We start from the raw sequence: 17,043 nt of genomic DNA on the forward strand, positions 1-17,043 counted from the left end.
TCCTACTAATACCTAGGGAACTTACTACTGGACCAGGACTCCAGCTGTTCTATTTCCAGTATCTGCTCACATAAAAGTGAGTAATTCCCTTACATGGTGTCTTTTGACTTTCTTTTATAACCAATCCAAATAGGTTTGGATAAAGACCACATGGGTGAGGTCAGTATTGCAATGTGGATTGAAAACTGGCTGTCAGACAGGATCCCAAACCCCACAGTGAGCACACAGTGGGGGTCAGGCTGGTGGGGACAGATTAGGGACAACAAGGACAAGACTATCTGTGAACTGAAGCTCCAGCAATGTGTGTGGTACAAAACTGGGCACTTGGAAAGGTAACATCATATGCAGCAGTGAGTGCAAGCAAAAACAGTTCTAGGACTCAGATGTTCTTAAAACTACTCTTGGAGATGATATCCCAACTTCTTACCTGGAAAACAGACAGCTGCCAGACTACAGGGTCTTGATCTATGAAGTCCAGAGATTCCTTCCAGGCTTTGGGCTAGCTTCAGCTTGCACCTAAAACAATGAAAGAGCCACAACCATCCTCTCCAAAGAGAAAGTGGGCAAGGAGAAGATATTTTGGTTGTAGCACCTACAAGCGTTAACCTCGAGGAGGAAGAGGTGACAGTGCCCACAGACCCTCTACAAAAGGATCCACTACTTCTGCATCTTTATACATGATTATTGCAGCAGTTGCCTCAAAAGCCAAGTTCCAAAGTCCTGGAGTTGCAGGGTATAAAGGATGCCTAGTTCTGGTTAGAAGGGCCTAAGGCTTTCCATGGGTCTGAACCCAGTCCACCTCGGTACTGAGGAGTGTCTGAAAGTTAATCCCATGATGAATGGTCTTCACAAAGTTAACTGGTTCTGGTCCACATCAAAACTGGCATTAAACAGCAGTCTCAATAAAAGATCAGAGAAACGTAAGCCAAATTAGGCTATCATCCTTGCAGATTGTGTTTGGGGTGCATTCCTGGCCTGTGGGGGAGGTTTCTAATGCCACTAACTTCTTTCCTTTTCACATGCACAGAGATAAAGATGGCCAGTTATCAGAGAGTGAAGCAATAACACCAAGTGTGTCCTGAAGACTAATGGAACGCTGTAGGCATCACCCTGAAGTAACATGAGATAAAATTACTCTTAATATGACAAAAACACGATATGTATTGAGAAGGAATAGGCTTCCCCTAAATAATCCCATTCTGAATAACTTTTCACTTTTTCCATAGGTTTTTTTTCTTGGGGGGGTGGGGGGAGGTGGTGGGGGGAGGTTTTCATTCTGGAAGAGATCAGTAAGATGAAAAAATTTTGCCTGAACAGATAAACCTGTGCAAAGCTGCAAGGAGCTGAAAAAGGGACATAAAAGTAGATGTGTCATGCAGTTCTATGACTAGAAACCATTGCATCCTCTGTGTCCCTTATGAATGAGCATGAATCATTCCTCACTTGCTTACAGTGAAAATATAGCTTTAGAGGATTGAAATGCTAATTTCAACAAAGTCAAAATTTACTGAACTAAACAGAGTCACTTTACTCTTTAAAGTGACCCATGGTTTTCTCACTTTGGATTTGTCAAGCTTTTCACCCAATGTGTTTATGAATTCCTCTTTTACAGCTTAATATAACACAGGGTAATTTAATTTTAAAAAGTCAGAGTACACCAGTAGGATTTAAGATCAATACTAAATTTGTTACTTACAGAGAAATTCTAATAATTTTTAAAAACATTTTTGATGAAGGAAGTTTAACCAAAAAAATTGAGCAACCTCCAGGATTCAACTATTTTACTTCAACCAACAAGCCTGTGAAGCCTGAACAGAACATCTTGGCAAGCAATTCAAAAACATATTCTGAAGCCATGGATAATATTTCCAGATGAATAAGTAGCAGCATTCCTAAGAGTCATTTAGACGTGAACAAAAAGGATTACATGGATTTTATTGGTTTATGGGAAGATATAAGTAAAATATAAATGAAAACTTACCATATTCAAGGTGGGATCAAGGTGTGATCTGCAGCAGATAATCCTCATTAGCATAGATTCTCTGGTTGGAGAACAAGAAACCCACAATACCTGCACGTGCTACACCAGCACATTATAGACTGTGGCTGTATGAAACCAGAGGAGCTTTCAGCTTACCTGATGGCACTCAGCTGAAACCAGAATTTTGTACTCTCATCTCTTAAAACAGGAGGGACACCAAGGATTTTTGTCTGGTATTTTTTAAAATTTTATTTTATAAATCAATAACTTTATAAACATACAAATAAACCAAATATATTATATTTGTATTGAAATATCCCTTCAAGTTTTTACCCTAAAGATTATTTTGAGTTTAGAGCTGAGTTTAGGAAATGTTTAAAACTCCAAACACTCTAATTACAAAAACATATCAGTTTGGTTTCCCTATCTTATTCTGTAAAGAATACTATCAAATTTAAAGTTAGATCATTGGGAGGAAAGCAAAGTAAACAAAAAAACCCCAAGATAGAATAGCAAACTAATTATTAAGAAGTCTGAAACATCTTTATTCAGGTAAGATTCAAAGTTACAAATCTTTATTTCTTTTGACTGGGGAAACTTCCAATGAAATGTTGACTGTCACTCGACACAACACTTGCATTTTAAGCACACAAACATACTTCACCAGAAATACTCAAAGTGCAGGGACCAAAGTCTTTTTGCTGGGAAGCTCGCATGGGAACAAAATGCTTTTTTGGACTGGGGCCTTTGGACCTGGACTCTCTTCACATTAAAATACAAAAGATCATTAACTGAAAGACCAGGGAATCCAAACTAGATGTTTGAACAATGTTAGTGAAATTAAACAATACCAAACTTAAAATCAAATCTATCAAATCCTAATGATTCTACACAGTTGTTGCCTGCCCCTGAACACAGTTTAGTATGCCAACACCTCTCAACTGTTTCTCTTGCTGTGGAAGTACCCTTGATACCATTCACACAAGAGAATGGGTCTTCACTGCTAGTAGTTTCAACTAATCCTTGGAAATGAGTATTTTACAAGCTTGTTCTGAATCCAGAGTTGATGTGGTTAGAAAACAGACTCAACAATTCAAAATCACTTTGGAAGTCAAATAAGTGACAGCCCTCTACAAAACCAGGACTCAGTGTCATTACTGTTTCAACAACATAAAACAAAACTGACTTGACAAAGTTACTCCAGTGTATAACTATTTTGAATAAGAGGTAAGAGCCTTTCATTACTCTTTCCTTATTGGCCTACAGAACTGGTAAAAAAAAAAAAAAAATTACAATATTCCTTGCCTTTCAGGCAGGATTCAAAAAGAACCCAGAAAAGCAGAATAGTAAACACAGAAATTAGTAATATTTGCCACTATTATCCATCTTATGAATTACAAGGAGCATTAGTGGTGGGCACCATAGCAGAGTTTGAAGGTTGCAACAGCAGGCTTCAAAAATGGAGGACAGAGAGATCCCTCACAAATAATAAAATCATTATTAGTAATTCAGCTGATGTTCAGGCATCTTCCAAAACATTCTGAAAACAGCCTTAGGAAGTCAAGACAAGTTGGTGAAAGTCACTTGATATCACAGTATGCTCTGAGTTGGAAGGGACCCACAGGGATCATTGAGTCCAACGCTGAAGTGAAAGGCCTGTACAGGGGTTGAACCCCAACCTTGGTGCTACCAGCACCAGGCCCTCACCTACTGACCTCATCCCTGCGTACTACAGAGCTTTGCAAGAGAGTAAATAACCTGATACGTGTTAGAAATCCAGTTACAAGAAAAAATGGTTCAGTTTTCCAATTGTTCCCTCAGATTCCACAGGCAGCACAAATCAGTTGAGTGGAAGTCAGTCCAAACTGAGGTGGCTTTTTTGTGTTTTTGTCCCACTCCTCCTGGTCTTTTGGAACAGCAATTGGCTGGACTTCTGTCCTCACACTGAGTCCCATATAACAGACCAGGTTTTGGTGCCAGGCACACCTTGTAAGACAAGAACAGCTCCAGCACATGCCTCTCTGCAGGGCTGAAGGCAGACACAAACCCACTTCCTCAGCCCAGAAATAATCCTGTTATGCCCTGAAGGACCAGTGTAGGCTGGGGAAAAATATGGAGGAATCACCTTTCCCCCTCAAATGCTACCCATGCTTAATAACATGTGACTGCAAACCATCCTCCAGTACACAAAACCTGAGAAATTCAAGATCCTATTTGGCGCTTGCTAAGACACAAGAGCATCTCAGGTGGAATCCAAGAAGTTGCACTGGTCTTTCAGCATCACTGGAGAGAGGCATATAGAGTCCATAAAAATCTTTTAATGGTAAGATCATTTTGAACTAATTTTTCTGCTTTCTCCTCCATTCCCGTTTCTCTGCAGCTTTCCTTGGGTTCCATTTTCTCAGCAGTTTCTAAACTCTGTGTGTGTAAAGATCACTACTTGCAACAAGCTCCCTTAGAGAATACTTATCACTGATAAATCACCCACTTGACTCTCTTCCTCCCAGTGACCTTTCAGCAGGCAGGTAATGAAGTTAGCAGCGGTGAGACTTATAGAGTACTCACTGCCAACACGTTCCTCACAGTAATTCCTCCAAGCAGAGATGACAGGGAAGGAGTGGCAAAAACTCTCTTTTGTTCTGAATAATGGTGGGTTTTTTATAAAGAAGGTTTTAAGGAAAAAAAGAGTGTTGCTTCAGTGTTTGTGAGTTCCCATCCTTTGCTGACTTCCTTCTTTTCCCATTCAAACACAGACTGCTTCTAGTCTGGCTGCATCAGCAGGCTGGCTGGGGCAAGGTTGCAAGGCTCCCTTTCGGGCAGGGGATTGGGATGGATGCTCCAGGGAGCCTGGGGAGAGCTCTTCACTGCTGCCATGGAGTGGTGCGATTTCTCACCAACGGGACCCTCTTCTCGGTGGTCTTGTTCTCTCTCCTCTTCTGCCAAAGTCTCTGCTGCTTTGGCATGTGTTACAGGCTGCTCTTCCTCTGGAGAAAACAGATATGTGTTACTGAAAGCCATGTGAAAAGATTCACAGCTGCTAAGCTGAAAGAAATGTAGTGGCAGCTTTGAGAGAAGAAAGCTGTGAAAGAATGCACAGAATCAGGTTCAATACCTCACAGAAGAACAAAAAAAAGGCAAAGTCAAGAACTTGCATCACATTTTAAGAAATTACTTGTCTTAGGCTAGATTGATGGTTTTCTCTTTTAATTCATAGCAGAGAAAGGCATGCCAAGACTACCTGCCTGGCAAAATTAAAATCTCTGCTTTAAAGTCAAAAGATCTTAGAATTATTTACTGGCACAGAATAAGAACTTCCTTTAACATGTTAAAAAAATTACCAGATTATTTACTGATCTTGTTGTCTAAGAAAATGGAATCACTTCTGCTAAAACTTTTATGAAAAATCAGACACCTGTCATAGGAAATTTCTGTTCCATACCGGCATCTGATAAAGCTGTAAATGAAAACAGAATCTCCTAATGAGAAACATCAGTGCTCCTTTGCTGGACAGTAAGGTTCTACACATGTTCCCAATATTAGAGCATCTAAGTAAATGTGAGGCACATTTTCTACTGATGAATAAAGTGATTACTCAGTGTATGTCTAAGGACAGGACTGGCAATTCTGAAAATCTTGCAAGATACCAGGATGTTTGTATCCTCAAACATTTGTATTTGCATATTTCTAAGCGGCTGAGGCAAACTGGCATCTCTAGTAACTTCTGCAATTAGGAAGTATATATGGTAAATAAAACAAATGTCTTAGGGCATTAGTCTTCCTCCAACAGTTTTCACCATCTGAGCAATTATAGATCCAGTTGCCACCTAGAAGCCAGTAGTTCCTAAAATTCAGAGTGGTTCAGCTGGTAATTTGAGGGTCATGGAAGCCCATTCTGTGCTTCTGTGCCACCTGCTGCCTTTGGACCAGTGATGAGGTGCATTTCCTCCATTCATCTCATCTTTGTTTAAGCACCAAACACTGCCCAAGCAGTCAAACACCTTGTTTAACACAAAAAGCAGAGCTGCAGTTGCTGCTACGGGGTGAAACTTGGATTCCTCACACCTTCCCAGTTTTCCTGCCTGAACTAATAAGGACTGTCAAAGTGTGCTGCTCCATGGACATCCATTCCCCAACAGTGTGTTGGGCATAACTTCACCTGCAAGGCTCTGAAGGTCTATATTAATGCAAACATCTGATATCCCTCTATCACAAGAACCCTCTGGCTTGTTCTGCGTGAAAGCACTGTTGTAGTGTAGTTTCTCATGGTTAATCTGCAAAATGTAGGACTGAATGGTCTGTTCATATCAATACAAACATAGGCTCTGCCAAAAATAAAATCTGGATTTCTCTGTCTCCTCTACCAGTCACTGCTACTGCTGGTACAAGTGAGGAGAGAGCTAATAAGGAAGGACATCCTACTCACCAGACTCTGAAGGACAGGCAGGATGAGGATCTGCTGTCTCACACTCAATTAGATCAACTGCTTTACTCTCCAGAGAACTGTTACCCTCCTTAAAAACCGCCAACTGCAAATACATACAATATGCACAAAACATGCAGAGCCCAAATTAATAAAAAACAAATTGGTTTTCTAAAACCCAAGAGGCAAACTAAAAGGGCCACACACATTAACCACAGAACAGGGAAAAAGGCCATCCTGGCGTCTGGGATGACCCCTCCCCCTGCAGGTAATTAAACATTTGAGTTTATGACAGCCCCAGTCTTTCTTTGGAAAGTGCACAGTCTCAGTCTAGCTAAGAACTGCTGTCTTGCTTGCAAATCAACATTTCTAATGGCAAGGACAAAAGTTCATGAAAATCAACCCTCTCCATAGTACTGAGGGCCATTTTTAAAGTATTAAAGATATCTGCAGGAATCTAGACCTCAGGAAACTCTGTCAAACCCAGGGAAGGAAGCAAGCCTCCCTTCCTGGCTCTCAGCATCTCCTGCAGGATGTGGTTCCATCACGCCACAGTGACAGTGGAAGTCAGAAGATGAGACCCTCTGGGGGAACATGCTGAAAGGACCAGGGGTAAAACAGAAAAAATGGGATAGAGGAAAGCCATGTGAAGGACTATGATGAAATTGTACAGAGGTTAAGATGAAAAACCCTTAAAGGGGGGAGGTTTAAAGAGCAGAGACAGGGAAGAAAACATCTGTAAATAAGATGTTCCAACCAAAGGACTGGCAGATTCAGAGGTCCAGGTGGATAACTGGTGGATTTATGTGGATAGAATACACATGTAGCAGGTGCGCCTATTTAGGCATCAGTTAATTTCTGTAAAATCTGTACTCTTACATCTGCTAACCCACATGTGACCAACCCCTGGCAGAGATACACACAGTTCTGCAAAATATTTTTGACTGTGCAAAGCAAAACAGTTGGTGAATGAAAAGTCTCAGAACAGCATCAAAATCCAGGCACATGTAGAAGTTTACCAAGGCTTACATATCAGCAGGAATAACCCAGCCTGGCTTATGGAAATCTAATATGAATGTAAAAAAAATATGCAGGCATACCCTCAGCTAATTGCACCCTCACCTGGCAGAAAAGATGTAAAGGGAAAAGTGAATGATGCTTGGTCAATTTGTAGGTATAGTTTCAGTATCACGATACCTAACTTTTGATGTGTGTGATAGCACAAAATCTTGTTATCCTCTGCATCAAGCCAGACAGGCAAAAGGAAGCAAGTCTTTGCACTCTCTCTCAGCAGCCTCACAAATGAACAGTGGCACTGAGGACCACCAAAGGAGTGAAATTCATGAGCTCCTTACAGTTACTGCATACACAAGACACAGTCCCAATATGAAGTCCTTTGTTAAGATCATTGACATTGTGTAGCTCAATAGTACCCAAAACCCCTAAAAGTTGAGCAACTATAGCTTTCTGTCCCTGATGTAGTATAACCTTTTTCATTTACATAAAGCTCTGCAATAACCTCCTTGAAGTGAATAGCACAAATGGACAACTTCCTGCAGCTTTTTGGCAGCTCTGATGTCCTAACCTGAGTGCATGCATGCATGAAGCCCTGCTGAACTTAACAATCAATGGCTACATCAGCACAGAGAAAATCACATGAATGAAACCACAGCAATCGTTACTGAGTAAGCAATTAGCAAAGGGTCACTGATTTCCTCTTCCAGTGTGCAACAAGCCATTGAAATAAATTACTTTATTAATGTATTCCATGTCTCCTGGTGCATAGTGAAATGTAACACAAATGTATAACAGATGTAAGAGCTTGATTTGTTTTTGTTGATTCAGTCCATTGCTTAGCTGTTTAGTTGCTTTATATTCAAGCAAAAATGTCACTGGTGACCAGCATTAACTGCAGGGTCAGCAGAAGGTGGGGATAGAGCTGATGGGCTGCAGGCCTCATGGAGCACTGCTCCCTGGCAGTGAACTGTTCTCAGTCCCAACAAATGTTTCTGCTTTTCTCAACTTCGGGTATTTTACAAACTGTGGATTTTACTTCTACTGTGAACAAATTATGGCATTTCCATGACTCAGCTCATTTGCTGTCCAATACCTGAAGGAAATGTGCTGATAATAAAATGTGCATAAGAGCATGCAGATGACCAGCTAAGGAACAATATGCCACAACCAGGGACAAGTCGACCCAGTACTACCAACATATGTTTGACAGAGTGCTCAGTGGCTACCCACTCACAAGTCCTGCCAGACACTCTCACTAAATCACTTGCAAGGCCATTCTAAGAATCTCAGACAGCACAGAAGCAGCCACAGATGCCAATTATGTCACTTGACAACTTCAAGTTCCAACTGCGATCACCCAGCAGTGTAACGTTATTCTAATGCCAGTCAGAACCAGATCCTTAAACCAGATTTTATAGGGCTAAAAACAGCTTCAAAAATGACAGCAACCACAGGCCTGTACAACCAGACCATGTCGGCATTCTTACCTACACCAGTGCAAAATTGGAACTTTATATATCCTACCAAGCTGCCTGATAAAATCCTGGTTGTTTTTCTTTACAAGGCAGCAGCTTCTAATACAAGACATTTAATTTCATCAAGCCTCAAAATAGAGTTCAACATCTCATGTAGCACACACAATACTTGGCTTCCAAGAAGGCTTTTTTACAGAGGGCATACTTTCCTGTGAAAATAACTGTGTGATATGCCATGTCATCACATTGCCATTTCCTTAATTTAGAACACAGTTCCCCAACTGTTGTGTTCAAAGCTAACAATAACACTGGCTAATGGTTGCAATACATCCAGGCAGCTGTGAACTTTGAGGGATAACAATGAGGTAAGATGAACTGGGGTTCACAGCAAAGCTCTTGATGACTCTGGCAGTTATTTAATGTATTTAAGATGTGAATTATTTGATGGATAATCTCAAGTGGATCCCTAACACTCTTTGATCCTTCCTGATTCCCTCTCCACTCCACATTAATATGGTTACCAGAGAGTTGTTGCCAGTAGGTGTTACGCTCTCGTTGTCAGCGCGGCTGCTGGCAGCTCTTATCACTTCTGCACAGAGATTCTTCTTATACAAATTCTGACTTCTGCAACAGAACAAAAGCTGAAGCCAATTATTTTGCTCAGAGAGGAACAGATGCTTTTTTCACACATTATTCTATCAGTATTCACAGAAGTACATAGATTTTGTTTTCTCTCACTGTTTTGTGTATTGCTATCCCTTACCGCACAGTGGTTAAAACAAACAGCTTGTCAGAAAAAGAAGTCAGTAAGAAGTGCACAAATGCTTGTTCCCATGTGCAATCTGTAAAGGGTCATTCATTGGAATGAACAATGGGCCTCATAATTTTAACTAGAACCTTCCATTTTCTTACATTATTCTATTTATAATACATTTATCTTACAAAGATTTGTTTCAGCCAATGCAATGAAGAGTGTTTGTGGGCGAAGCTCAGAAATAAAAAGCTGACTGTATTTTTGTACACTGTTGGTAGCTACAATTATGAAAGTCACTTTTTTATTCATCTCCATCATTTATGCAAAGCACCAGTTTCAGAAGTTACTATGAAATAAACAAACTGAAAGTCTCAAAAAGCTTGGAAATAAGCTCTTCCAGGAAAAAATCATGACCCACAGAATTGGCTTTAGGGGGAAAAGCTATGAGTACAATCTGGAGCTAGAAAAGGTATGAATAATCAGCCCTAAGAGGCTACTTACATAAATTCAAAGACTGTTATTTTTGCAGTTAAACAGTAATCACTTATAAGGCAGTATTAAAAGCCCATATAGGCCCAAAGGAAAAAAATTATTTTACTTCTCTTGAGATCCAAATCAGTATATCTTTACTCACTTTACAAACACATTTTTGCCCTTCTAAGCATCAGCTAAAAAAAAAAAAATCTTATATCTTCAGATTCTGGAAGTCTGAGTTTATAACATCTTTTCACTTGATCTATTTTAACTAAAATTTAGTAGATATTTGCCAACAAAAATAGCAATTTTCCTTTTACTTAGGAAATTTCCTTTTATTTCTACGTAGCTTTTATATACTAACTGAGAAAGTTCACATGGCATAATTATCATATATTGCTCCCTTCACGAAAATACGATGTTAATAAATTTTGCTCTGTGCAGCCTTGGCCAACTGAGGTGGAGAAATTGTAGGTGTTGAATCTATGATTCAGGTTTGGTGGTTTGGGGTTTTTTGGTTTTTGGGCTTTTTTTGGTGTTTTTTTTTTTTTTTTTTTTGTTTTGTTTTTTTGGGGGGGGGGTTTTTTGTGGAAAAGAGTTGTTTCTTTTCTTTCCAAGAAAGATAAGAAACTTGGCACACTATACAGTCAGACTGCATAAACCTAACATTAAGAATCACCCAGTGCTCTTCAGCAGACAACAGTGATTGAATAAACCAACACAACCCTGCAGCACATTCGGCCTTCAGTTCCCACATTTTCAAACCGGCAGGTGTAGACCTCCAGTTTCATTTCCTTCAATTAAAAGGAGATTGGCATCTCCTTTTTGCAGGGGAAGGAACAGGACTATCAAAGACTTAATCAGTACATTTTGAAATACAGTAGATTATCTGAAAAAGTGGTATAGCAATTTCAACCCAAATACTGATTCCCAGACTCCACTTAAATAGGGATTTTAGACCAGCAGTTTAATTTTGATCTGGTTATACTAGTAATTGCTGCAGTTCAAACTCAGTCAAGTGTGTAATTGAAAACCTGTTGTTGTGGTAAATAGTTATATTGATCAAAAGCATTTGGCAAGAAAGAAACATAAATCTGGGAGAAATTACAGAAGAGTGAAGTAGGGAAGAAATTTAATACTTTCATACATTTAAACAAATCATATTCTGTCTATTTTTCATAAGATAATATATGAAATATATAAGAAATATAAGAATGTCATAATTTTTCTGTTCTTTTTTTATCCACTGATTGAAATCTGAAGCCCAGGTTATGAGAAAAAACCAGGCTGCACTTAGCTTTAATTCTGGACCCCTTACAGGAATTAAGAGAAAATACCAAATTTTGCTGCTTTCCTGCTCTTGTGGACTAAATATGCTAAGAACCATTACATAAGAATGAAAAACACTAGCTTGCATAGTTAACTTCTTTTGTAGCTTAACTTTTTATGTCTAGGAGGATCTAATTTTAAAATTTACCTAAACCACAAACAAAAATCCTGCATTTAAATCAGCCTCTGAGAACAGCTGTCTGCCAAGGTCATGGCCAAAAGACTCTAGCTTAAATGCTTAATACTTTCCAGTCTAAGGGACACCAATGACATTTAATTTCACATCAGACTGGGTTCTTAAATAGTGACCGTTGGAATTCTTTTTGCCACAGGAAGAATCCCAAATCTGTGCAATTCATTACAGCCATGGAAAATGCCAAGGGAGTACTTTTACAGCAAATGTGCTTAGACTCACTCCCCTGATTTTACTCTCTCTGCTGCCAGGAAAACTGTTTCCGTGTTCACTGCTGGAAGTATCACTCCGTAAGTTTGATGCCTCCAGCAGTGAACATGGAAACAGTTTGCTGTTTGCTACTAGCCTTAGGAAGGTTAGTAGGCAAAGAAATTTTCGGGTGGAATTCTACGCTCAATGGGAAACAAAAGCCAGCTCATTGAATAGCTGGCAGAGAAGAGCCAGCCCATACCATGAGAGTTCCAGCCATCTAGAGCTGTGAAGGGAAAGGCAGGAAGAAGTAAATGGCATGTTCCTGAGCTCTAGCAAGGTCTGTTCCCCTTCCCTCCAGACACGTGTGCTCACTAACACCAACACGAGTTCTGCGGGCAAGGGACACGCCAGAACTCTCTGCATTATTCCCAGAGCCAGAAAAAGAAAAGAGCAGGAGCTCCCAGCCGCTGAGGAGCAGGTCCGGTTCTGAGCCCCAGCTCTCTGAGGGCAGCCTCAGGAGGGGCAGGCCGGCGTTGGCAGCAGTACCTGCGGCGGAGGGCGGCCAGGGCGGCCAGCAGCAGCAGCAGCAGCAGCGCCAGCCCGGCGGCCGCGCCCGCGGTGATGGCGATGCTCCGCACCTTGGCCCGCCCGGCGCGATGCTGCTCCCACCACTCCAGGTCGCTGAACTGGCAGCGCTCGCCCACGTAGCCCGTCACACAGCTGCCAAGGAAAGAGGGACACGGGGGACGCGCTGAGCGGCGGCAGGGCTCGGCCCCCGACCGCCACCTCGCATCGATGCACCGCTGGTCACCACTACAGAAACATCTGGCTCACTTTAGCATGGGGAAGACAAAACCATTTTAAAGGTATGCAGTTGAAACCTGTAGAATCCAGTATTGAAAGTATTTTTATTTTTCTCTTTTTCCTCTTTTTTTTTTTTCTTTTTTTTTGTACTGTTATTTTTTACTGGTATTGAATTGCCTATAGAATTGTGCAGAGCGGTTGTTATTACCAGATTCCTATGGGTTAAATAGTAGGGAAAAAAGTTTCTTAAATTCTGTAAATCCTGCTGTGTTATTAGTGTTTCCCTAGGATTTTCCATTAAACTTCTTTCAGCAGCAAACTTCCCTTTAAAGTAGGCAGGACAGGACCAACGTGTATTTTCAGAGTGACTTAAGAGAATCAAATTTTAATCTCAATCTTTACTGTAAAATTAAAGATGAATGAAAGTATTTAAAAAACCGATGCATAAGAAATATCTTCATTTAGAATTATCTTCAAAACTTACTTTGAATATAAGCTTCTTCCGTAGACAGTTTTTGTTTATTTGACTGGTTTTACCATTGTAAAACCCAATACAGAAATATCCTATCTATGCATGAAACCCTCAAATCAAAACTACTAGAAAGTGAGAAATACATCAAAAAAATAATCTCAGCCTAGTTTTACTACACAAGGCAAGACATAAATAATAAATGGAAAAAATGAAAAGTCTATTCAGCTCATAACAATCTCTCAGCAATGTAGACTCAACTCATCACAATTGTAATTGGTCTAATTTTACTCAAGTCCAAGAGCTAGTCAGATGAGAAAAAGAAGCAGGATTTGACCTGCAGCAGCTTTTACCCAATGTCATGAAAACGTTATATCAGCATTCATTATTAAGTCAGGCACAAGCACTCTCATTCTGTTAAAATTTAGAATGTGTGTGCACTGGAAGGCAGAAAAAATGCTAATTTTTTAATGTTAAATTACAATGAATTGCAAACATGCTGGCAGATCATACACTACATTTCTAGTGTATGATCAAATGATCATTTATTAATTAAAATACAAATCACATTTGGTATGTGGTTTTTGCTGGATAACATTTTTCCATTCCTTCCCTTCTGCAGTTAATGAATCAGAGCCTACATGAATGAATGCTGCCATCTAGTGAGGATTCAGCGGGGACAGGATCCAGCAACACCCACACACAAATCCCAACATCATGGCCAAGCAAGGTTGCTCTTAAGTTTTTTACTGCTTCCACTTCCAAAACTGAAAAACATGTACATTTCAATTCTCATTATGCACTAACATGTAACAAATAAAAGAAAAATAAATGTGATCTAATTTGAAAGTTCTGCAGGTTTAGACTCTTCTAAAGAAGAAACTTCTGAGGTGAAAATAGATAGTTTACTATACCTCTAAAAGTTACACTAAAAATTCAAACCCAGAGATTGGTACTTCAAAAAGTACCAGAGATGACCATGAGTCTGTCTCCCATAATGTCTTTGCCCAAGGGCTTTGCTGAGCTCAAGAGATCTACAGCACAAAGCATTGACTTCATTCCCATAAATGCACATGGGACACATTCCTTTCATATTCTTACAGGTACAGAGGTCTGTAGGCAAGGGAGACCACTCATACTTCAAAATAGGAAAGCCTGAGGCACAGAGAGAGATTTTCCTACCCTGGAACAGTATCTGCCCCCTGTACAGGTCCTCATTTACCCCCTGTGACCCCAGGGGAGGAGGCAGGCATTGGATTTGTCCCATTGCAAAGATTTTATGCTTGATTGTGAAGAAACATTCTGAGTACAGCTTCAAATATAATCAGGTTACACACTTAAATGCCAGCACTAAATGTTTTGAAGAAATGACTACCCCATGGAACTAGGTTGTCACATTGACTTAGCCAAGGCTGACTTCTGAGGAGATGAGATTCTCCTGGCTTTTATCAGTACCTTCATTTGGGGAAGCCTTCATTAGGCTTCACAAAAATATTGACAGGGTCAAAAATATTGACAGGGGAAGTAGGTTTCAAATTTGAGGTCTCATTGTAACTCTTCCTGTTTTTAGAGGGCAATTATATCCTACTTATTTCTGTAAAGGAAGAGGTGACAGCAGAAGATTGCTCCCTGGCCCCAGTCAGAGAAGGCAAGACAGAGTTGTCCTCTTCCATCCCAGTGAATGCTACACAGGAACAGCAAGGCCAACAGGGAGGTGCAGTCAGCAGGACATGTACAGGAGAGAGAGAAGGCACCTCTTTCAAGTCACCTAACAAGTTACCACCCATTTCCAAAGTAAAGAATCAAGTGCTCAGGGAACAAATCCAATCCTACCATGAATTGCAATGGAGTGGCCATGCACTGAAAATTACACTGATCACTTACAGGAAAGAGGAGATTCAAATGCTAATGAGTGACATGAGGGATGAGCAGATCGTTCATGGATAAACTCTTTTCAATGCCTGCAGTAAACAGAGGGTAGCATTCCAAGGGTACCATTGTTCAGCGGAGAAAATACAAATTTCTGTACTTACTTGCAGGCATAGTCTTGTAGGTCAGAAACATAATTGCACACTCCACCATGGAGGCAGTATGACTCGTAGGAAGGAGGACATCCTACAACATCACCTTGCACAGCCTTTGTAGTGTACTCACTGCTGACAGCAGCTGGGGGAACAGTAGATTCTGAAACAGAGAGTTTCAAAGGGACATCTCAAACTTTTGGCCTCATTGGTAACATAATCTTATGAAAGAGTTCCAGAACTTCAAGGTACTAAACTAGGCAAAAATATCCAGTTTCTATTTATTACTTGTTTTTTCCTATCTTCTTATGCTGTTATCAAACTTAGGCAAGCATAAATATAGATAAAATTACTAAATATGATATATTGATATGGAGATATTATTTATAAATATATATTATATATTATATATTATTAAGTATTATTGTTTATACATTATATATAACTTATTATTTATAAATATATAGATATTAATATACTGTGTTATTAGTATGATACAATAATCTCTTAATATATTAATATAGTATATTAATATATAAATATTTTAGATTTACAGTGAAAGGCCTACAGAGATTGACTGAGTTCCGTGTGTTTACTTGTATGAGCCCAGCCCTGAAGAAAAACTGCACCAACTATCTAGGTGCTTACTCTGTAATGATTTTTGCAACTTATGAAGTTTTGACATATGGTAAATCTCTACTATGCATAAATCACCAGAGTGAGAGGCAGAGGTGAAGGGTGACTGTATTTCATGCACTTGGATCTCAGACTCAGAAGCTTTCACAAGAAACTTGAGATTCTTATGCAGATTATTTCTACTCTGCTGCCATTCAGTTAATTGCACGTATGTGTAATGGCAGATCACACTTTTTACTGTTTCAGGTAGCTCAGGTGCAGATAAGAGCATCACTGGGCGAGCAGGGAGCCCTGTGGCTCTGCCAAAGCATTCTGCAGCCTGCTCTGAATCACACATTCTGCCACCTACACACCTATCCAAACCAGCTGGTTTTAAAGGTAGCACAAATATCTCTGCACAGCATGACCACAGTGCAGACATGTCCTTACAGAAAAGGAGTGCTTTCATGCCTGCTTTGGTGCTACAACAAACCTGTAGGTCAGAACAAAACAGCTACATGGCAAAGAATTTCTGGCAGCAAGGATTGGCAGAGACACACCTGATCATTCTCATATAATTACGGGGTCAGTTCTATGACTCACACCAGCTTTATTGCAACATGACCTTCAATGACATTTGGGCTTTAAAATTTCATTTGCAGGAGAACTGCCATGGCAAAGAGCCTGAATGGAAAGAGATGAGTGATTATAGTGAACCCCAGGTGTGTATGCATTCAGCAAAGAAAATTTCATCTTGCTAAAAGAGCTTATTAGGCAAAGAGCTAAAACAGTGTGTTAACATCTGTAAAGACATGGGATCAGACTGGCACATGAGAGACCTAGGAAACATTACTTCCAAGTCACGCATCATTTAAAATCATCATTTCCTGAGTGACACCTGAAACTACTGAAAGATTAAGTGACTGAAATGGGAGTGGAAATCCTGATAGGCGCTCTATTTAAGAAAGCTGTAATTTCATTGTTTTTCTGAAGAAACAGCTCTGTGACAATGTCCGTCCATTATCAGAAAGTCACTCAATCTGGAGTAAAATTCACCCTGACCAAGTTGGCTGACACAGAGGAAAAGAATGAGTCACTCTCAATTTCAGAGAATGCTGCTACCTCATTGAGGCACCAAAATGAAGGTCAGATAGTCACTAGTGCTGAACTTTTAGCAATTCCCTTCAGTAAATTGATAATCAGATTTTCTAAGGAATTTCAGAGCCCTTTTGAGCAATTAGTGACTGGAACTGAAAGACAGGCTTATACTGAAGAATCAAAGGGCACTTAAATCATGTG

At 40.0% G+C, this 17,043-nt stretch overlaps 1 protein-coding gene across 1 annotated transcript in view; it reads right to left on the minus strand.

The window, feature by feature from the left end:
* Positions 1 to 2,204: 2,204 nt before the first annotated feature.
* EGF (epidermal growth factor) overlaps positions 2,205 to 17,043 on the minus strand; it is a 57,718-nt gene continuing 42,879 nt past the window's right edge. Inside the window, exons 21-25 of the mRNA XM_059471348.1 lie at positions 15,142 to 15,292; positions 12,382 to 12,555; positions 9,415 to 9,517; positions 6,405 to 6,507; positions 2,205 to 4,965 (exon numbers count right to left, since the gene is read on the minus strand). Of these exons, the coding sequence (XP_059327331.1) occupies positions 4,742 to 4,965; positions 6,405 to 6,507; positions 9,415 to 9,517; positions 12,382 to 12,555; positions 15,142 to 15,292 (755 nt within the window). The 3' untranslated portion in view covers positions 2,205 to 4,741. The remainder of the gene's footprint in view (positions 4,966 to 6,404; positions 6,508 to 9,414; positions 9,518 to 12,381; positions 12,556 to 15,141; positions 15,293 to 17,043) is intronic.

Source organism: Ammospiza nelsoni, chromosome 4 (assembly GCF_027579445.1).
Source record: "Ammospiza nelsoni isolate bAmmNel1 chromosome 4, bAmmNel1.pri, whole genome shotgun sequence".
Classification (NCBI taxonomy): Eukaryota; Metazoa; Chordata; class Aves; order Passeriformes; family Passerellidae; genus Ammospiza; species Ammospiza nelsoni.